The 24,085-nt window shown below is 39.2% G+C and overlaps 1 protein-coding gene across 6 annotated transcripts in view; it reads right to left on the reverse strand.

Moving 5' to 3' along the window:
* SLC25A26 (solute carrier family 25 member 26) overlaps positions 1-24,085 on the reverse strand; it is a 126,371-nt gene that overhangs the window by 83,930 nt on the left and 18,356 nt on the right. For 5 of the 6 annotated variants that reach the window (XM_080801948.1, XM_080801950.1, XM_080801949.1 and 2 more), the window contains exons 4-5: positions 8,680-8,784; positions 7,496-7,543 (exon numbers count right to left, since the gene is read on the reverse strand). The exons of the other annotated variant lie outside the window; for it this stretch is intronic. In XM_080801948.1, coding sequence (XP_080658074.1) covers positions 7,496-7,543; positions 8,680-8,784 — 153 coding nt within the window. The remainder of the gene's footprint in view (positions 1-7,495; positions 7,544-8,679; positions 8,785-24,085) is intronic. 6 annotated transcript variants of the gene reach the window in all.

The following is a 24,085-nucleotide window of genomic DNA, read 5'->3' on the forward strand; positions in this document are numbered from 1 at the left end:
AATTACAATTCAGAATTACAAAGGGACCACCAAGTGTTTTTTAAATAAGAGCTTCCACAATGGTGCCCAAAAAACAAAGGCAGCAAAGAGTAAGAACAGACATTACAGTTTACAGAACAGAATTAAATGTCCAAAAATTGTGGTCCAGATACGTACTCTGGATGTCCTTTAGAGGGAACCCAAGTACAGGATGAAATGGGAGGTATATGATATGGTTTCCTTCTGAAGAAATGGAACTTGAGCTAGGACATGAGTAGCCAGAATATAGCAGACACTGCAGAGTGACTCAGTAACAGCAGTCCCAACCCCATTTGCCTGATTTCACCTCCTACACTGAAAAGCTCCCTACATGTAACTTTCCACTCCCCATTCAACTCAGGAAAGCACTAAGACACCTGGCCCAAGCTCTGTTTTCCAAGTACACAGAATGTCAGGCTAGTACTACCCCCAGCCCTTCCCCAACCTTCATGCTTGGAAGGGGGCCGTGATGCCTAAAATGGAGCAGCCATTTTATGACCATGAGTAAATCAGCCACAGAATTAAGGTCAACCAAGAAGAATGAAAGAGGCTGTTTCCTGTATGCTCTCATCTAACCAATATACCAGCCTCAGACTCAGTGACTCCAGATTTCTTATAGAGGGAGGGGAAAAAGCCGTTACCTGCAACAGCCAATGTAGTCAGATTTTCTGTTATTTGCAGCTTAAATGCAATCTACACTGACATACAAAGATGAAGAGGATATTTCATATAAGATGAAAAACACAAACAACAACGAGAGAGAGGTCCTTCAACGTAATGGCTTATGATGTTACCACTTAAAAGGAAAAATTAAGAGATCATTACCACCCTTAACCAGCAGCTTTCTTATGTGCATACATGAAGAGTGAGTATACTGCATTTACATGCCAGTAAACCCTATACACAGGAACTGGTGTCCCTTCAGGATAGCATGGCCATCGTGCAACAGTGGAAACAGGCAGCATTTTCCAAACTGCACAGAGCAAAGGAAATGTGTCCAAAGAATGAGCAAAGTAAATAGCAGCTGGTTTCTTGTAAACAAAACATGAGAAAATATGCACTGAAGGGCTGGAGTAATTTTTCTATATTAAGATAATTTTACTAAATTGTTCTTTCTGAAAATGTTTGTTTATTTAAGAGATGATGAAAAACTGCAGGCTAAAATCCTTATTTGAGAAGTAATAATTTTAGGTTCTCATAGACTGAACCATCACTCATTCTTCATAGAATATCTCCATAGTATAGTTATAATAATGTAAATGCAACCAAGGGACTCATTTTATAAACCTCTGTAATTAAAAGGGGTATTTCATGTTCATTTGTTTAATATTCCCATTAATAAGAATGTCCTGTTACACATCTACTGAAAGCCTGGACAATAAAACAATGGAAAAATTCCAAAACCAAACCGATTTTTTTTTTCTTTTCCCATGAAGCTAACATTATGGAATTTTAACAGATGTTCTGTTTGGTCATAGTTAATAAAATGAATTATGTAGGATTAAAACAGGGTTCAATATGTTTGCTTTGGAGTTTAAGCGAAAAACAATTTCACATTCAAAGTTTGGAAAGATTTATAATCACCTTTTTCCTTTTCAGTGGAATTACTCAGATGTGGAAAATAAGTAAATTATTACAGCAATTAATACTTTTCTGATGAAATCAGGCTTATAACAACGATTTTTTTCAAGGTTTAAGAAGAATGAAATCTTGGAAAACTATATACTCTTTGTCATTTCATCAGCTATCCAAAGCAAAGATCTCATAATGGAGTGGATCAAAAGGCTGAGCCACCACCCGGCCTAATTCCCGGTCCCCTCAGAACAGCCTCAGCACCCCGAAGGGGTCAAGATGTCCAGCAGCATCTGACTAAAAATTAATCAGACTTAAAGAATGGAAAAACCAACAAATATTTCTTGAGTGCTAATTTCATGGAAGGCATTATGCTACAGCCTGTGCATGCTACAGAGAGGCAAAAATCCAATAGCTCTTTCCAAGGCAAATTTGTGGGCATAACTGTGCGTAGCCCAAAAGAACTGAAAGGTAAGGACAAACCACAAGAGAAAGAAGGAAATCAAAGAAAACATTTTCACGTAAACATACACAGATGCACAGCAGCGACACCAGGAAAAAAAAAAGCCTTTCTTATCAGCTGCACTGTTTTTCTCTTTTTACAGTAACGAAAGTAGACAAAGGCTAAAATACTCTGTTACTTAAATAAGTAACAGAAGTTCTAGCTATAGTTGCTTCAAAACATCCTTCCACGGAAAATAATCAACTGTTGCAATCTCAGTGAGAAAGCCTTCCTCTACCTGGGAAATAAATTCCAGTAAATTATCAATGTGACCCAAAAGAGAATAATCAAAAAATTGTTCCTTCTGGCAAACCAATTAATGGTACTAATCAGATCAAACTCTGGAAATGCCTTTTTTAGAAAACTGTCATCAAACTGCTCATTCTTTTTGCCAAAGTCATATTAGTGATCTACTTGGTAAAGATGAGTAGTTAAAAGGAGCATAATATGAGTTTAAAGTTGTATTTTCTGTATGTAATCGAAATTTTACTTCCTCATAGCCTGATTCCTTAGTGTGAGTCCAATTTCTTTCAGATCAATTATTTATGAAAATTTACCTTTCAGAATAATATGCTTAAATAGTAGGAGAAATAAAGAACATACGAGTGCTTTTAAAAAAAAATTGTTCCAGCGTATTTATGTTAGTAATTCTGACCAACTCAAACACCAATAAGGGCAACTTTACATTATCATAACCAGTATGTTGTTTTTCCCACAGAAGTAACCAGTGAATATGGAATCAGTCGCAGGTTACAATTTGTTTACTGAATACAAAATTCCTCTCTACAAGACGTTTGGATAAAACACTCTCCAATCGCAGCCGAGGAGCTTTACAAGTAATACCAACAGCTGGCCTCTAACTCAAACAGGATTGTTACTCATCATCACAAAATGGCATTCAGATGTGTGAATACAGACAGATCAAGGTTGTGTGGCTGGTCAAGAACCTCACAGCCTAGAGTCGGCTTTCTTCATCTGAGTCCCCTGGCAGACCCTATTGCTGTAACACCTCTTTCCTAAGACTGCTGGGAGATTTCACCGAGAACAGTCTATGTGAGGTTTCTAGTGCAGATGGGCAAATGTGGGCTCAGAGAAGTTAAGCAACTTGCCAAGAGCAGACAGCTGGTTTGGGGCAGAGGTGCCTTTCACACTTAGGTGTTATTTCCTGTCAAAAGCCCTTCCGGTTACTAAGCATACAAAATGCATCCCGTGTGATGGGCTCTGTTAGAAAGCCCTTCACATCAATCTCTCCAGCTCATTCACACAGGGACTTAAACATAATCTAAACAATCGATTCACAGTAAAGGAGATAAAGCAGATCTTGGATATACGCTCATACACTCAGGCTCAGATTTACAGCTACGGTGAGATTAGATTTCCGCTCTCAGACTGCTGGTACCGTTGGTAAGGCAGAGCAGAGGAGCTCCCACACTCCTGGCCCAAGTGTCCACTGTTGTTTCCGTGCAGCGCAATGCGGACACAGGCATCAAAATTACGATTGCCACACACCAACAGCCAAGCAATCTCGCTCTGGGTGTTTAACCCACCAACATCCTCGGCCATGTGTGAAATGACACAAGAACAAGAACACGCTCTGCAGCACGTGTGCAGTGTCGAGCAGCAAGGAGCCGGCTCAGTGACTGACGGCTCGTGCGCACAGTGGAGCACTCTACAGTCGTAATAGCGAGACGGCGATCTTTATGAAGTGACAAAAAGATCACCTCCAAAATATGCTGGCTAAAGAAACAAACAAGCGGCAAAATACCTAAGACAGGGTGTCTCTGGTAAGACACACTTGAGATTTACAGAACATCAAGAGTTTGAGGGGCAAACAACAGAGCTGGGGTAGACGCTGAAGGGCAATCCCGAGGCTTGATTCCTAAAGGTCCCCATTTCCAGCCGCCGCATTAGGGGGAACGCTACTGTCTCAGATAGACAAGAAGTAACCACATGAGAAAAGCTGCCTTGTCCACCTGAGAGTGAACTTTGCCAGCAGTGGCGATCTGGGTGGGGGGCTAAATGGACGGATCTAGGGCTTCGATGAACTTACAGAACAGGCTGAGTGATGCGTTTGGCCTGCCTGATTCCAACTACATGTGTCACAGAGTTTGTAGGGAGATGTGTTTTCACTGAAACCTGGACGCGAGACTGTGGGGAGAGGGGAGATCATCCTCACACGTCTCACCTCTCTATAGTGGCGTCTGTTATCTACCAAAGAGAACCCAAGAGTCATTCATGATCACAACAGCAACATGCTGCCACTGAGGCAGCTCCAACCACCATCTTACCATCAGATTTATGCACACGAGAGTCAAATGCCAGTAATTACTTCCCAAATCTGGGGGACACGTGCCAGGCTCTTCCAAGGCCCTCTCCCATGTGCGGGACTCTAGTCCCCTGGCAGACATCCAGCTCTGGGGAGAGGCCCAACCCCTCCTCCAAACAAACACCGCACCTGGCTGAGTGGCTCCCTGCAGCATCCTCACTTGGCGAGAGGGAAATCACTCTTGCCTCTGCTGTGGGCATGAAAACGCCACTGCTAGTGAGCTTGGCAAGGTACGCAGGTGCTTTCACACCCTTGTGCTCTTGCTCATGATGTTACAGCTGCCTGTCTCCTAAACTGTTTCTGACTGCCACTCCAAGAATCAGGCCAACAATTCATCTGCATTAATGCAACAAATACCAATTGAGTATATTCAAGCACTGCTTCCTCTATCATCTCAGCCACATTTGGTCCTACAGATCACTGTGGCACCGTGACTTGTCTACTCCTAGTCGCTTCCCCACAAGAATGTGAATCTTTGAGGGAAGAATCATTCTGCATGGTACCCAACACACAGGAGGCACCCTTAAAATTACTGCTAAGTAGAATCTGTGGATAAAGTATTATTTGCCAAGCTTAACTTATTCTTACTTCTTTTGAAACAACTTGCGCTTCTCAGCTTTCTTCCTCTCTAGAAGTCCTTCTAATTCACATACAAGATCATGAGGCTGCTCTCCACAGAACGTTCACGACAATGGACACTCTGAAATCCGTCCAGCTAGGAAAGCAGCTGTGGTTTTGCTCCCCATTTCCATCCTACTACAATAACACCACTCCAGCTCAGGGGCTGGCCACATCTAATTTGGCCAAGATCATGAGACAAACGAATACTGAAAGGGTGAGGTACAGAGTATAATCTGTTGACCTTGCTTACACTCTGTCTACAATCCACAGCAACTACAATAATTGAAGTGAACATAAGGGGTAAGCATACGATCTCCACAAACATCAAATGCAGTAAAAAAAAAAAAAAAAAAGTGACGGCATTCACAAAATCTAAAGAACACACATAATCTATTTTATAATGCACGGATTCAAACTTCAATCTCATTCTAATGGGTTACCGCTAGGGAGATAGAGCTTGTTTTAAAGAAAAAAATTGTACACAGAATAACCGTATAAGTTTCCTGGTGATTCTCACTATGTCTTCAATGTATTTTCTTATTGAAACAATCAAAGAAGCTCTTGGCAAAAAAAAATTGGTATTGGTGTCAGAATAATGTAAGAATTGAAACTATTTATAATGTAAAAATTCTGTTTAAAGCAGATCTATCACTTCTTATTTTTCTCATTTTGAAAAGAAGCTATGTTTCATTCAGTGATAATTCTTCTCTCGTTCTATCAGAGAATCTGTACAAAAGCAATATTTCAGCTAAAATCAGTTCTGAAGGATCTTTTATGAATACATATAATGCAGAAGACCCCAATTAAATTTCCAACGAAGCAATGCCATTTTCAGTAAACAAAGTCATCTCAGTAGGGTCACACTATTTGCAAAAAAAGTAGCCTAGAAATTAATTACTAGTATGACATATGTCAAAACAAATTTTTAAAAGACCAGAATGCAGTTGTAACCATGTGTTTTATCTGTTTGTATGCAAAACCAGTATTGCCTGGCATGTAAATACATTCATTTATTCAGCATCTCTCAGAAAAATAAAAAAGGTTCAGTGCTCCCCTGGTTTGCTGTACCCCGGTGAAATCTGAGTAAGTCACACGTTTAGTGAGTCAGAAAATAACTACAGAATGAAGATACCGTGTGGGTGATATTTTTGAGAGACAGAAGTCACCATCACACAAATAAACTAATTTTGAAACATTCAGTTTTCCTTCAAAGGAAGTTTTTCTAAGATCTACATCAACCACACCATCCTACACTAAAGGCTGTTATCTTGTGGAAATCAAAGCTTTAAATAACATGTAACAGTGCTGGTATTTCATAAAAAAGACTGCCGTCTATAGTAAAAAAACAAAACACACAAGAACTACCTGGGAAGAAAATTAGGGATTTCAGACAATTTCAATGTTCTGCTAATTACAGCAATATTTATTTAAATTAAAAACATTTTTATAAATGCAAATATTTTAGCACCCAGGGAACTCCAAGTAGAAAAAAGAGTACAAAGCAAGGGTATGCAGATTCCCCTTTGTATTTTCTTTAATAGGAAATTAAGTCCCAATCCTTTTCACAATGTATACATATAGATACACACACACACACACACACACACACACACACCCATTCTACCCATTCATTAGATATATATGTGTGTGTGTGTATATCAAATCATAATCACATTGTACACTTTAAATACCTTACAAGTTTAGTTGTCAATTATATCTCAATAAAGCTGAAAAAAAAATCCTAGGATTTAAACTCTTAAAAAAAAAATTATACCCCAAACCAGACAAAGACTGTCATAAATCTTGCATAAACCAACTTTTAAACTTCAAAATATTGTCCTCTGTGTGAGGCAAAAATTAAGACGTACTTCCTATAGGAAGATACTGATATCACTTTGCTTTTTCCACTAACAGCAGAAGAAATATACTGAATCCCTGACTTTCTTAGTAATCACAAGAAGTGAAGCGGCTGCTGGGCACACACTGAGCAGCAAGCCGCCCGCAGGGCCAGCACCCCAGTCCCAGCGGAACGCCCCAGCTCATCACACCTTGTTATCAGGAAGACAAGAGTTGACCACATGACACAGACTTTAGAGACACTTGTATCCTCAAGCGCTTCTTTCATCACCAAGTGTTCGTTAATTCAGTGTATTCTGGTAATTAACTTGGTATCTTACCCTTAGCAGATGTTTCTTACTATTTCAGCCAAAGCAGACATTCGGCCACCCCAGCAACAACCACACCACAGGCTGGGTGCCGTTCTGACCGGGGAGACTGCTCTTTCAGCAAACCCATTCTGCCCATTCGTTAGATCTAAGAACCAGGATAAGACTAAACAGTATTTCAAAAAGTGATCATAATTTCTCTTAATTTTTTAAAGCAGTTTCTCTGAATAAATTTACTCAACAAAGTATATCATTATTTTGCACTTCAATACTGGAAATTAAGTAAGTTACCTCTCTTAACACTGTGCTTTTGTAGCCTCGATATAATCCTTGGACGCCCTGAAACAAACAAAAGGCCAAGAGCTCAGAAAGCTAGAACAGCAGAGAGTTCTGAATGACATTCTCAAGTCAGAATTTTACCTTTGTAACTTCTCTGAAGTCAGAGTTTTAAAACATTCACAATGACCACAGTTCTGTAAGAGGTTAAAGGTTATAAATTAAAGCATACAAGGCTCAGGTCAGCTCCCTTTAAAATAGGAACATCTCTAAAATAATCAAATGGACTACCTCAGTGTTTTCAACATTTCTGCTTGAAAAATCATACTTGAGATGTTTTAAATAAATATATTTCTAAAAGCAAAGGCATACAAAATGCCAATCACCCCTTCACATAAAAACACAATTGTATTTCTTAGTTTCAATCAGAAGACATCAGAAATTCACTAATAATCTCTCCACAGTGATAAATATCTCTGGACAAGCCGTGACTTACTTAACTGTCCACATGATTCACAACAGGGTCCCTCGACTCAACTGGACCGATCTCATGATCCTATGATTAAATACTCAGTACCTCCTCACCAAAGTGACAAAGGGACCATTAAGAAGAATAACTTTTCTAAAACATAGACTCACTGAAAATTTCCATGTGACTGAGTACTATTTGTTTGTTTTTTTAAAAAGGCTTCTGTAAAAATTACAAGAAAAGCAGCTCAATGGTCCCTTCCAACAGGGCCAGCAAGACTGACTTCTGACCCATAATGTAACATTAACAAGGAAAAAAATAACTTTAATATAAACATTATGATGCTAGTCCCTATGTCCATTACTACACTTCTCTTCCATGGGTCCTCAAGTTCTGTAGTAACATTTTAATATATCTTTATTCACTTCACATTTTTACGATTTATTTCATGTCTGATTCTGAAACTACTACAGGGCAATTACAATGTAGGACACATACACAGTAGTGATACTCGGTATGTGTTGTTTAGAAATTTGGGGGAAAATTTAAAATTAAAATTTGAAAACAAAGAAAAGGCAAAGATAATCTTAGCATAAAAAAGTACTGTGATCTGGCATTAAATTTAGCTTTATGGTCTCTTCTAAGACTCCTGGGGTAAGAATCACAGTGTTCCTAATAGCTACTGTAAAATCTTTCTCAAAAAGGAAATAAGTTTAAAAACACATCTCACCTCTGTATATAAGATGTTAGAGAAAATGTGAAACGTTCTTGAAGAAGCAGATACCTGTGCCCTCTGCTTAACAACTTCAGAAGGAACTCGTATCAGGCAGGCAACCTAAAATACATAATTTAATTACATCCTAAAAAAGAAGCAATTTCTACGAAAATTTAAAAACTAGGATTAAAAAGGGATAATGTACAGGTTCAGTGCAAGATGTCAAAGGTATTTTTTCAGCCTAAAAACTTTAGACCCTTAATGGACACGCATTATTTTGTCAGCCCAGAACCTCTCCTCCCTTGTTCTATATCAGTCCTCACACCTCCTGCCATGTTGTTTCAAGCCCATCTTTCTATAACCCCCTCAAGGGCAAGAAACATATTTATGTGCTCTGAACCCCCAATGCCTAGAACAGCATCTAGTGCTCACATGAAAATAGGTTGAAAGAATGAACCAAAAGGGCTTTTGCTCTATTGTCAATAATGCACACATCAATAGGAGCAAAGCTGCTCATCAGCTGGGTACATCTCATCTTCCATCTCCCCACCCACCACAGCCTCAACTGGCTCCCAACCTCAGCACCCCGACCCTCACCCGCCACCCCACTGACTACTGCACACAACAACTGAGGAGAAACTCCAGGTACTCCTGGGCCCTGCTCCAGGATTCCAACTGACTAGAATCCTGACTGGTCCATACTCAACACGGGACTGGTCATCAGCCGATATTCTACAATTTTTTTTTAAAGGTTCATTGATTTACTTGGGGGAGGGGGGGTTGGCAGAGGGAGAGAGAGAATCCCAAGAAGATTCTGTGCTGAATGCAAAGCCCGACACAGGGCTCAATCCCACATGACCTGAGCTGAAATCAAGAGTCAACTGCTTAACCAACTGAGCCACACAAGCTCTCCTCCATAATTTTAAAAATATTTTTATCTTTGTACTGAACATTAGATTACCTACATATATAGTTACATAGACTTGAAAAAACAAACTGGGATTACAGGTAACATTTCTCCTACTTTTCCAACTCCCGGCATTTCTAAATTCTCTAAAACCAATAGGTATTATTTCTTGGTAACTTTCTTTAACATAATATCAAAGGGTAAATATATCTGCTCTGGACCAAAGATTTTAACTGAGGGAGAAAATAAAACGAAAGGGCTAATTTAAAATATTTTTGGGGGGCACCTGGGTGGCTCAGTCGGTTGAGCATCTACCTTCAGCTCAGGTCATGATCTCGGGGCCCTGGGATGGAGCCCCAAGTGGAGCTCCCCACTTCTCCCTCATCCTCTAATCCTCCTCCAAATCATGTTTTCTCTAATAAATAAAATCTTTAAAAACATCATAAAGTAAAATGTGCTTTTCAACGCAATTCTACTTATTAGTCTTGACAAATATTTATTTTTAATTTAGAGATAATCGTGTGTGCGCACACACAAGCACACACACACACACACACACTACACACCTTACCACTAAGGCCTGAAACTGGGTGTAAATCATGCTACTCTTGATAAGTATACAAACTTTTAAATCCATACTTATAAACCAGGACAGAAAATAAAGTTTATTAAAGCTTACATGAATCTAAAAGGATAGCTCCCAGCATCTAACACTCATTAAAGAAATGAAAATAAACAAATAAAAAAGGAAAGAGTAAAGAAAGAAAAAGATTCACTAACTCCTTGTATTTTTCAATTCAAGAGGTCAAGAGTGAAGTATGACCCCAATATGTCAAGAAAATAGGAAATGTCTACTCGTGTGGCTTGGCATAAATATTTATAGAACTTCATGCTTCATAACCCCTTATGTTCTTACATTATGGTTTTATCTCTTAAAAATACAGAAGCAAAACAAAAACTTCGCAAAGGTTCTGGGATGAAAAGCAATCTCGCTAACTGAAGAGGTACAAAGCAGCCAGCACGGTCTCCTGACTTGCACGGCATGGCGATTTCAGGAGAACAGAGAGGCCACTCTCTACTTCCTCCAGTAACTCTGCTGCCTTCGATTTGGTTTTCTATTAACTCTAATCTTTCTTGGATTTGAATGTGAGCCACAACAGGGTATTTCACTGCACAAGAACAAAAACATGTTACGGGACTATGATTCCAGGAAAGGAAATAATGTCATCTGTGGGTCTCTCAGTAAATCCATTCTTCAGAGCATTCTTTCCTCACAAATCTAGGGATCAATACTGAATCCATGACACAGGAACGGTGGCATTTTCATTAAACCCAAGAGTCTTTTGTATGTCAAAAGTCGATCCATAGACAAAATGACTAAGGTTTTACATAAAGAAAATACTTGTTCCCATCTTTTATCAACATTAAAATGCAATACTGACTTCATTAGAATTAAACACACCAAAAACATGATAATTAGATTAAAAATTTATTAGAATGAAGCTGCTATCAAGATTTTTCTTTCTCTGACATAAATAAAAACTTACCTGATATGTTTATTAATTTATTTTTGTAATGGAGAGCTGAATGTCTCCTTTTAGTATTTATTAAACACCAAGATCCAGAACTATAGGTCGTAAGACTAAGTGTGTGAAAAGGAGAAAAACTACCGTGAACTTCAGCCTCCCATTTGGTAATGACAACAAAGGAGAAAGAGAGAGAGATGCTGCTCAGTCTCTGGACCTTTCACTGCCACAGCCACCTTCCATACCACACAGCTCATTGCCAGCTTGTCACACTATCACTTCTGACTTTTTAAAGATTTTATCTATTCATTTGAGAGAGGAAACACACATAGCAGGGGAGAAGCAGAAAGAGAGGAAGAAGAAGACACCCCACTGAGCAGGGAACCCAACATGGGCCTCAATCCCGGGACCCTGAGATCATGACCTGAGCTGAAGGCAGATGCTTAACCAATCGAGCCACCCAGGCGCCCTTGTCCTCTCACTCTTGAAATGCTCTTCAAGGTCACTGGGCATCACCGATAGTGCTTTCCATTAACATTACATCCTTTCCCCAACTATGCCAGCACAGCTCACAATAACTGACCTGATTCTTATTTTTCTCTGGGAAACCTAATCGATGGCTTATAAATATTCCTCAGATAATCAGAAGCCAATTGTCAGCCTGTTTAAATACATACCAGTCTGAGACAGAAGTTACTGAAGATCAGAGTACTACTTGGCTTAGGAAGCAAGGGTGAAAGCCATATCTTTTGATTACCATCTCCAGAATTATTTCTCATCAAAGAGCTATCATATTTATATATACCTAATAAACTTGAAGTTGCAAAGCTTAGTATCGGCAAATTCTTCAAGTTCTGACAGGCAAATCTATAGTAAGTGCAACAGAGAAACCTAAATAAGGTGAATACAGCCAAAATTTAATCACAAAGCAAAAGCTGCTTTTGACTTTGCAAGTAACTCCAATGTGGCAAATTAATATGAAGGAGAAAAACCTCATGACAACCTGAAAATATTTCAAATGCATAATTTACTTACTTGTTTTTTATTCCACATTCTTTGTGTAATTCTGAAAACCGTGGGAAGCAGGTTTCCAAGTTAATATATATAGTATATCTTTCTATTCCATCATTTAAAATCAAAACCCTGGAACTGAACAGTTCATCTGTGTGTCAATTCTGCCATCTCCTGGTTACAAATGGAATCACAGCAGGTGATAAAATACCCTAAGTAATTTCTAACTCCTAATTTACCATCTTTAGGGTTTAAATTTTATCCATGGATAGGGGAACATAAGTTCATCATACCTTTCTTACTTATAAGACTCTTCCCACTTACATAAATAGTCAGTAAGCATCTCAGCAAAAATAATGACATCATCTTTTGAGGTTTTGTTTCTGAAGGCTGTTCATACAATTTTACACAAGACTTAAGCCTGAAATGGCTTTTTCAATTTTGTTCCTTTCCATAACAGAAATGAGCCATGATTTCACAGGAGGTGACAAAGGCCCCACAGACAGATGCACAGACTGTGACCCACATAAAATCTCACAGTGGAGGAGACTGGCATTTAATGCTAACTGTATTAGTTTCCTATTGCTATTCTGATGAATTACCATACATTCAGAGACTTAAAACAACACAAATTTACTCTTACACTTGTGGAGGACAGAATTCCAAAACAGGTCTTACTGAGCTGAAATTCAACTGCCAGCCAGGTGCTGTCCTTTCTGGAGGCTCTAAAGGAGCATCTATTTCCTCGTTTTTAGGGGCTACCTGCATTCTGTGGTTTGTGGTCCCTTTCTCTCTTTTCAGGACAGAGTACAGCATCTTTTTTTTTTTTTTAAAGATTTTATTTATTTGACAGACAGATCACGAGCAGGCAGAGAGGCAGGCAGAGAGAGAGGAAGGGAAGCAGGCACCCTGCTGAGCAGAGAGCCCGATGCAGAGCTCGATCCCAGGATCCCGGGATCATGACCTGAGCTGAAGGCAGAGGCTTTAACCCACTGAGCCACCCAGGCGCCCCCAGAGTACAGCATCTTAAAACCTCTCTCCCCGACACTTCCGGCATTCCTCTTATAAGGACATTTATAATTACATTGGGCTCACCTAGATAATCCAGGAAGATCTTCCCAAACCAAGATCCTTAACTTTATCTGATCTGCGAAGTTCTTCTCGCCATGCTTAGGTAGCATGTTCACAGGTTTTAGGGTCTAGGACATCTTTAGGGGACCATTATTTTGTCTACCATAGTAACCAACAGCACATTTTAGAACTCTGACCTTTTCTTATTTTAAGAAACTCACAATGGGGCAGCTGGCTAGCTCGGTCCATGCCGCATGCAACTCTTGATCTTGGGGGTGTCAGTTTGAGCCACATGTTAGGTGTAAAGATTACTTTAAAAAATCTTTTAAAAATAGAAGAAAAACCCTATAGTGATCAGAGTTCACAATATTACCTGAGTAATACACATCTCGTCTCTAGTTTTGCACCACTTCTGCCATTTTAAAAATACTCCATTGAAAGCAGAAGATGAAGGTGCTCCTGGAAGTACGCAGAGAAGGAACTTTCTAACTCCTCATTCTACAGTGATGTTTTACTGTCCACAGCAGCTGGGAAACCTTCAACGAGTCACTGAAATTCTTTGAATTTTAATTTCTTCATCTTCTGAACTGATTTCCTCCCAAAACTATAAAACTTTCAAACTGTGCCAAATATTGTACTTTGCATGGCATGGACTGGAAACAATGTTTACTGGACACTTTACAGATCAGATGCTAGGCTGCGTACTTTGTAAGTGATGTGTCACTTCATGCTTAGAAGAACTCTGCATGGGGTAGTATTAGCCATGTTTTTTTTTTTTTTTAAGATAAGGAAAGGAGCAGTTCAGTTAGGTTAAGGAAATGGCCTACCGACACACAGTAAATAGGCTATGTGACAAGTCAGAGTTTCGACCCTGATCTGTATTACTTGCCAGCTATGAGCCATATACTGCCTCGTTACAGAAGTCCTCAATATATTCTCTAGTTATATAATAAATGTACCCAATTTCCAGTGTTAGACATAGAACAGATATTCAAATATTGAAGAGTACACAATTACAAATCAAAGCCATTTTGTAATAGTGGCACTTAATTCCTTATGTTGCCAAGAACCCTAATCTTAACAAAACAATAACTGGGAAAGTAAAGGTTTGTCACTGACAAAGTGCAGGCTTGTGCAGAAGTGGCTAATCATACCTTCACTAGTTTGGTCTCTTGAAGAGAAGTATTTGGTTTTTCCATTTACAATGTGATGGCAATAACTGACCGAATAACACTCCTGTGGCTTGAAACGATTTCAACTTCATCATCTTACATGAAAATCTTGTTCACTATTTCTATAAAACTGAGCTTAATTTGTGTTCCAAAAAGTGATACTGCTCTTAAACAAAAAGCCAACACAGAGCTTCCCTTCCCTCTTGACCACTAACTAAACAATACAGTCAATGAAACACTCTCTCCTAGATCACGAATCAATACCATCTGAACCAATGCTGCATAGCAAACCAGGAAAAGAAAAGAAAACCTATAAAACAGGAAACAATCTGAAGTGTGTTTAAAAAGGAGGTCATCAAGAAATTGGGGCAGTTAAGTGGCCAACTCTTGATTTCAGTTCATATCAAGACCTCGATGGTTTGGGATGGAGCCTCACATCAAGCTCTGCTGGGAGTCTGCTTGAGATTCTCTCTCTTTCCCTTTGCCCCTCCCCCACCACTGCTCACCCTCTCTCATGCTCTTTCTCTTTAAAAATATGTAAATAAATAAAATCTTTGAAAAAAAAAAAAAACACTGGAGGGATGGCAGTACAGACTCTTCTTTATAAAAGCCTCCCTAAAAAATTCCTCTACACATTCATGCTTCTCCTTTAAGCAGGGTCATCATCAGACATGGGTCATGCCATGCCTGGACCGACTTCCAAGCCCTGCCTTCTTCTCCACTCTGCATATTCCTCAGGCTCAGATGGCTGGGACAGCTGGAAAGCACTAGTGGACTTATCTCACAAGGATCCCTCTGAGAGTTTAAGCATGTGCACCACACACACACAAAACATAGTAACGAAGGCATCCCTGAAGAAATATGCACTAGAGGAATGCTTTTGGAAGGGCTTTTGAAAGAATTACCAGCTTTATGCCAATTCTACCTCTTAGCCCTCAAACCCACCTTCTCTCTCTGTACACCGTGCCTTAGTTGAGGCTCTGCTCATCTCTCGCTCTCTCCCAGGGCTTCTGTAGTAGTTTCCTCCCCTCCATTCCAACACCACGTCCACCTCCACACAGTTATTAGGAGAGGTCCTTAAAGTCCCAACCAATGTTGCCCTTTTGCACAGCCCTTCAAAGGGTAATGGCCAAACTCCTCCCACAGCAGCCCAGGCCATCCAGCCCACCGCCCTCCTCATTTCATGATGGCCCAGTCACACCCGCACTCCATCTGGAACTTGAAAGTGTCTCATCTGAGTACCCCTCCTTGCAGCCACCCACCTAACAATCATACCCTAAAATGCAGCTTGAGGATTAGCTTTTCTCTTAGGCCTTTCCTGAATCAACACCCACCCAGACAAAACCAACCATTCCTTCTCTTCTCAGGTTCTCATTGTACCTTGTACTCACTTTTCTTAAAATACCTGTAACCCCTGAGTGTACTTACACCTTACACATCCTTCTCCACCTGCAGATGGCAAGCCTCTTAAAGGCAGTATCACATCTTGTCGTTTTATCCTCAATGCCTAGAGCACAATAAGGACTTTTTATCTAAACCCACACTTCCAATTAAGGGCAACAGGCATGGCAGGGGAAACAGCGGAGCTGAAGGAAACCGGCCTACATAACAGGAATCAAAGAGATCCAAGTGAGGAACAGATAGGAAAGGGACAGGCTTTAAAGGATGACAGTGAAAAGTGACTTACTTTTTAGATTCTTGAGATAATTTTTTGTGTGTAATTCTTATAGTTTATTGTTCTTAGGAAGCTATTAAAATGTCTGTGTGCCTCAGAGACTTTAGGGCCTGAACCAAAAAGAGAAAAAAAAAAAAAAGGTTCCAGGGGAGCCTGACTGGCTCAGGCGGTGGACACACGACTCCTGATCCTGGGGTTGTGAATTCGAGCCCCATGTTGGGTGCAGAGATTACTTAAAAAAATAAAATCTTTTAAGGAAAAAAAACGTTCCTAGAAACACTAAGAAAAGAAAACACTAAGAAAAAAGGCTGCCTTAGCATAACCCCATGATGCGTGTGCTTAAATACATCAGAAGTGCGTGTTTTGCACGTGGTTAACTAGCCGATAGTGTGGTCTCAGCTTCTAATTGTAAAGCAAGTCTCCTAGCGATACCTCTACATTTCTGCCTCCTCCACCTTTACGTACATAAGCAACTCCAACTGCAGCATGACTGTGGGCTTCCTCCTCAGTGAAGAAGCATCCTTCACTTCCGGGGCAGCTGTCCTCTCTTCTACTCACCCTATCTCCGTGGACGGGTCATGCAACTGCACACATTTTAAAGATTTACTTATCTGAGAGACAGTGTGTGTGAGCAGGGGAATGGGCAGAGGGAGAGAATCTCAAGCAGACTCCCTGCTGAGCAAGGAGCCTGACGTAGGACTACATCTAATGACCCTGAGATCATGGCCTGAGCCAAAACCAAGAATCGGAGGCTTAACTGACTGAGACACCCAGGCACCCCTTAAAAAAAAAAAAAAATTAAGAAATCTCTACAGCCAGTATGGGCCTGAACTCACAACCCTGAGATCAAGAGTTGCACGCCTGACCAACTGAGCCAGAGGAGGTGCCCCTATAAATACATTTTAAAACATATTAACAATACAATCAAAAATGGTTTAAATCCCCACCTGGAGAAACACAATGGTAACTAACATATGCACTATGCTTTGTTGCTGACAAGCACTCCTGACTCCATCAAGGAATGAACTTCCAAGTAGCCAATTCAGTGGGGAAGTTGGGGGGGGCTGGGGAGAGGGGGAAGTGGTGCTAATGACGTGCTTAATCCATACGCTGATAACCAATGAGCCCTGAAGGACTACAGCACACGGGAGGTCCAATGACCTTGTCAGACGGTAGATAAGCTAAACAACATCAATTGCCTTCGCTTTCAAGGGTCTTGGATGGCATGGGCCCCCAAGAAAATGTCAGGCCTGGGTGCAACCCTAACTTTATTCTCAAAATCCAAATCAATATGTCCGAGTGTGCTGCCACCCTCAGAACTAGCCAGCTACTAAACTAGGCCTTTCAGGAGCTCTGCACGGATCTAACTCAGAGGAAGACACAAGGAACTACACTTCTGAGCAGCATGTGGCTGGAGCGTCTCGTGCCACTACAACCAGGAGCTAACAGATTCCTGAGCGTGGGCCTGCTGAACCAACTCAGTCAAAATATGTAGTAGTGGGATGTGTATGTATGTATGTATGTATGTATGTATGTGTGTGTGTGTATATATATACATATTTAAATGTTTGATAACTCTAAATCAGTGGTGCTTAAATATCACTGAGCGCTAAAACCACCTAGGAATCTTGTTTAAAATGCAGGGTTCCTGGTGCCATCTCCAAAAATCATCATTTGTAGCCTACTGCCCAGGCCACGGAGTCTAACCTAGGTGCTCTCTGGGCCACACTTGGAGAGTTACTGGCAGAGGCTGTCGGCAAATCATCTACAAAACATGACACAATTTATTTGCTAGCTTTCTCAGTTGCAAATGAGAAAGAGTCCAGAAAGGATAATCAACCAGCATCTGTGTGTATCAGGACATCCACACAGGTCACCCAGGCACACAATGAATTCAGACTGGCTGCATTAGGCTGCAAAGAAATTTCAATATTCTTTTATTTCTGCAAACGACATGAACTTAGGCAAAAGGCAGGATAAGACCTGGGAAAAGTCAAATCTTAAAGACTTTAAAAAAAAATCACTATTGCTGTCATGTTATAACATCCACTGTATTAGAGTAAACCTGCCCCCAACCCTCCTGATCTAATTACAGATTCTACTTCTCGCAGGGCGTCTCCTGTGTCTGATGAAAGCTGAGCTGTGAAATAATTGAGGTAGGGATTTAGAGATTTGGTGCAGCAAACTTCCTCATAAAAATGGCACAGAACGCCTCTCTTACTGTTGTTATGTACTAAATCTTATGTGATCGATTTCACTGTATTCCAAATTACAAACATAAGGTAGAGGGTTGTAATTATAGTTTTATTGATTCATCATTAAGTTTTAATCAAGGTGCTGCTATAGAGAACAGTTACTAAGGCAGTGTGCTTTTGTTTCTCTCATATACTTAAGAGTTGCTAACACAAAGTCATTGTGGACACAGTAGATACCAACAAAATGTGTTGTTTCTAAGGAATCTGGTTGCAGTGCAACAATCTTCTATCAAAGTAAATGTTACAGAACAACCACCCAACTGAACTACCTATTTTCTCTATGTCTCTATACCTTTCCAACTATTGACAGCAATGAATGTTTCTGTTTTCCACTATTTTTTATTCTACCCATGAAAATTTGTTTCTCCTAAACTCACCCATTTCTGGGGCGCCTGGGTGGTTCAGTTGGTTAAGCAACTGCCTTCAGCTCAGGTCATGATCCTGGAGTCCTGGGATCGAGTCCCACATCAGGCTCCCTGCTCAGCAGGGAGTCTGCTTCTCCCTCTGACTTCTCCCTTCTCATGCTCTCTCTCTTTTGAACAAATAAATAAAATCTTTTAAAAAATTTTAAAACAATTCATCCATTTCTTTCTCTTATTTTTAGCAACACCTGTATGAATCTGAAACCAAAAGTTTATGCTCCATGAAACTGAAACAAGTCACTAAAATCGGAAGGCAGTATATACATTTCTCAAGCATTTATTAAGAAAACAGAGAAAAGTTCTTTATAGATCCTGGATATCAACCTTTTGTCTGTACTGTCATTTGCAAATATCTTCTCCCATTCCGTGGGTTGCCTCTTTGTTTTGTTGACTGTTTCTTTTGCTGTGCAGAAGCTTTTGATCTTGATGAAGTCCCAAAAGTTCATTTTTGCTTTTGTTTCCTTCACCTTTGGAGACATATCTTGAAAGAAGTTGCTGTGGCTGATATCAAAGAGGTTACTGCCTATGTTCTCCTCGAGGATTCTGATGGATTCCTGTCTCACATTGAGGTCTTTTATCCATTTCGAGTTTATCTTTGTGTACGGTGTAAGAGAATGGTCGAGTTTCATTCTTCTACATATAGCTGTCCAATTTCCCCAGCACCATTTATTGAAGAGACTGTCCTTTATCCACTGGATATTTTTTCCTGTTTTGTCGAAGATTATTTGACCATAGAGTTGAGGGTCCATATCTGGGCTCTCTACTCTGTTCCAATGGTCCATGTGTCTGTTTTTATGCCAGTACCATGCTGTCTTGGTGATCACAGCTTTGTAGTAAAGCTTGAAATCAGGTAACGTGATGCCGCCAGTTTTATTTTTGTTTTTCAACATTTCCTTAGCAATTCAGGGTCTCTTCTGATTCCATACAAATTTTAGGATTATTTGCTCCAGCTCTTTGAAAAATACTGGTGGAATTTTGATCGGAATGGCATTAGAAGTATAGATTGCTTTCCAGGATCTCTAAAGAACTCCTCAAACTCAACACACACAAAACAGATAATCATATCAAAAAATGGGCAGAAGATATGAACAGACACTTCTCCAATGAAGACATACAAATGGCTATCAGACATGAAAAAATGTTCATCATCACTAGCCATCAGGGAGATTCAAATTAAAACCACATTGAGATACCACCTTATACCAGTTAGAATGGCCAAAATTAGCAAGACAGGAAACAACGTGTGTTGGAGAGGATGTGGAGAAAGGGGAACCCTCTTACACTGTTGGTGGGAATGCAAGTTGGTGCAGCCACTTTGGAGAACAGTGTGGAGATTCCTCAGGAAATTAAAAATAGAGCTTCCGTAGGACCCTGCAATTGCACTACTGGGTATTTACCCCAAAGATACAGATGTAGTGAAAAGAAGGGCCATCTGTACCCCAATGTTTACAGCAGCAATGGCCACGGTCGCCAAATTGTGGAAAGAGCCAAGATGCCCTTCAACGGACGAATGGATAAGGAAGACGTGGTCCATATACACTATGGAGTATTATGCCTCCATCAGAAAGGATGAATACCCAACTTTTGTAGCAACATGGACAGGACTGGAAGAGATGTTGCTGAGTGAAATGAGTCAAGCAGAGAGAGTCAATTATCGTATGGTTTCACTTATTTGTGGAGCATAACAAATAACATGGAGGACAAGGGGAGATGGAGAGGAGAAGGGAGTTGAGGGAAATGGGAAGGGGAGGTGAACCATGAGAGACTATGGACTCTGAAAAACAATCTGAGGGTTTTGAAGGGGTAGGGGTTGGGAGGTTGGGGGAACCAGGTGGTGGGTATTAGGGAGGGCACGGATTGCATGGAGCACTGGGTGTGGTGCAAAAACAATGAATACTGTTATGCTGAAAAGAAATAAAAAATTTAAAAAAAAAAAGAAAAAGAAAACAGAGAAAATAGATACTGAATGGTTTGGAAGTTTTTTTAAGAAAGTGCAAAGATAGGGTTGCCTGGATGGTTCGGTCGGTTAAGCATCTGCCTTCAGCTGAGGCCATGCTCCCAGGGTCGGGGAATCAAGCCCTGCTTCAGGCTCCCTGCTCAGTAGGGAGTCTGCTTCTCCCTCTCCCTCTGTCTCCCCAGGGCTATACTCTCAATTGTTCTCAAATAAATAAAATCTTAAAAAAAAGAAAGAAAGAAAGCACAGTAAGATAACTGGAGCATCAGCATCAACATTTCCACAAAAACTCTAAAAATCTTTTCAACAGATGACCCTGTAACTAAATTTAAAATCAAACAAATCTCAACATCAAGGTATATTTCACCTATGAAGTCATTCTACATATCCACTACTGATCACTTCTCTTTTTAAAGTTCTCCAAGCATCACAGGAAATATAAAAAGGCCTCTGATATTAGGCCTCACCACCTAAGGGACCATGGAGATCCTAAGAGACATAATAAAAATATGACTGTCCCAGAACTGTTTATCTCCGGTGTTACAGACACTTGTTTCCTAGCTCACATCCACCTACACCACCTCCTACACCCAAGAGTTCACACACACTATACAACGATAAAGGCTTCAGTATTTTTTAAATGTCAGTTACAGATAGTATTAGAATATACAGTATGTTCTAGATATGAAAATATGTATCATTAACATAATTAATCTAACAATCATTATTTACCCTAATTACATATCACTTTTTATATTCTTCATAAGTCTAAGAGACAAAGTTTTCAAAGTGAAGAAAGCCTATCCTTCAACAAGGTAAACCAGCTTTCAGGCAAGATGGCCCTATGTGAAATGAAATAAGAGGCCAAGTTCTTTTTGTTGCCTGTTCTGAGTAATATACTATAAAATAAAAAACCAAATATTGAATTTATGAGAATATCTAAACTTAAAGCAATATGCAATTCTAAAATAATGAGAGGCAAGAGCTGTCACAAGGGAAGACTTTCACAACCTGAGACATTGAAACTCTCATGACAACTTGTTATTCATATATATACATATATGTATGTGTGTGTGTATATATATATATGTATTCAAAAATATTACACATAATGAGGTTCTAAAGCCAAAACATAATCGCACACAAAAAAATCTAAACCTAAGCTAATAGGTTAAAGGATTGTTTTTAAATTAAGTATAAAGTGATTTTAAATTGCAGTTTAAGCTAATTTTCCAGTGCAATTCAAGCACAGTTCTTACTTTGAGTAGAGGGAATAAAAATGTCCAGAAATTCTATGCAAAATGTCCATGCGTTCATTTTCCTGGAGAGACAACCACAGGTTTCATTAGAGGGGTCCATAGCTCATGAAGGAATTACCAATTGCCACTCAAAAATTAATACACTGTTAGTCCCATTACTTTTTTAACTTCAGTAAATCATGAAGGCAATTAAAAAAAAATCCAGAGTTAACTTGGGTTCTGAAAAATCCTTTTTTAAACAATGTCAAAGGGAGTTTTATAAAAAACCACTTTAGTGAGGGGTGCCTGGGTGGCTCAGTGGGTTGAAGCCTCTGCCTTCGGCTCAGGTCATGATCTCAGGGTCCTGGGATCGAGCCCCGCATCGGGCTCTCTGCTCAGCGGTGAGCCTGCTTCCCTTCCTCTCTCTCTGCCTGCCTCTCTGCCTGCTGGTGATCTCTGCCTGTCAAATAAATAAATAAATAAACCACTTTAGTGAATTTAATGTCTCTTGGGCTAATTTCAACACTCTTCAAGGAACCCTACAACAGATTTCTTAGATTAAGAATTCATTGTACAGTGAAATCTTGCCATTTCCAACAACCTGGATGGATCTAAAGAGTATATGATTTCCTGCCTATGTGGAATTTAAGAAATAAAGTAAGAAAAGAGAGAGACAAACCAAGAAACAGACTCTTAACTATAGAGAGCAAATGGATGGTTACCAGAGGGGAGATGGGTGGGGGGATGGGTAAAATAGGTGATGGGGATTAAGAGTACACTTATCACAATGAACATCGAGTAATATATAGAACTGTCAAGTCACTGTATTATACACCTGAAACTAATATGACACTGTATGTTAACTATACTAGAATTAAAATTCTTAAAAAAAGAAATTTATTTTACAATAATGGAAAAGTAGAGGGTTTTATATATTCCAGATACAAAAATAAATTTTTAAGACACAAAAATACCAAAGAAGAGCAGAGATCATCTTTTGTCTTTATCAAACACCATAACCTCAACAATTCATATTATCACAGAGTGACACTGCTTTTTTAATATTTCCTTCATAATTCCTTTTCTCCTGGATTTCCCAGATATAATCTGATATGTTTTCATCAACTACAATGATATAATTAATCTAACTACATTTCTTGAAAATAACTTTCCTTTAAAATATCTTAACACTTCCCAACTCCTGCTATGAAACCAATTTAACCTTCATACCAAAACCAGCAAGACACAAAAAAATTAACTATAGACTTATATCTCTTATGAATAAATTAGTAGAAGTCCTCAATAAAATACTAGTAAACAAAACCTAGCACTAAGTAAAAAGTGTTATATACCATGAGCAAGTGACATATGAATGGTTTAATGTTTGCAAATCAATTACTGTAACACACCATATCAGCAAAATAAAAAACTAGTCTTATAATTATCTCAATAGATGAACACAAACATAAATAAAACTCACCTTCATAGTGTTTAAAAAAAAAAATTTACCCAACAAGCTACAAAAAGAAGGCAACTTCCTCAATTTGATAAAGGACATCTATGTAAACCTCACAGCTAACATTATACCTAATAGTGGAACACTAAATGCCTTCTCCCTGAGATCAGAAAAAAGTAAGGATGCACACTACCACCACTCCTATTCTACACTGTACTAGAGCTTTTAGCCACATCAATTAGGCAAGAAAAATGAAATAGAAGGCATAGAGAATGAAAAGAAAGAAGTATAACTACTTCTATTTGCAAAGAATATGATCTCATGTATAGAAAATCCTAAAGAATCCACCAAACAGCTTTAGAACTGATTAATGAGTTCTGCAAAGTTGCAGGATACAAGATCAATATAAGAAAATGAATTTATTTCTATAAGTAGCAATGAACTAACTGAAAATGAAATTTTAAAAAATTTTAATTTAGAACCAAAAAGAATAAATAATAGTTAACAAGATGAGCTTAAAACTCATACTCTGAAACTACAAAACACTGGTGAAAAAATTCAATAATACTAAATAAATGGAAAATCATATATTTATAGATCAGAAAATTCAGTATTGTTAAGATAGCAAGAGTCCCCTAATTGATGTACAGATTCAATGCGATCCATATCAAAATCTAAGTTGCCTTTTTTACATAAGTTGACAAACTGATTCTAAAATTCACAAGAAAATTCAA

This window comes from Martes martes, assembly GCF_963455335.1.
Source record: "Martes martes genome assembly, chromosome: 1".
Taxonomy (NCBI): Eukaryota; Metazoa; Chordata; class Mammalia; order Carnivora; family Mustelidae; genus Martes; species Martes martes.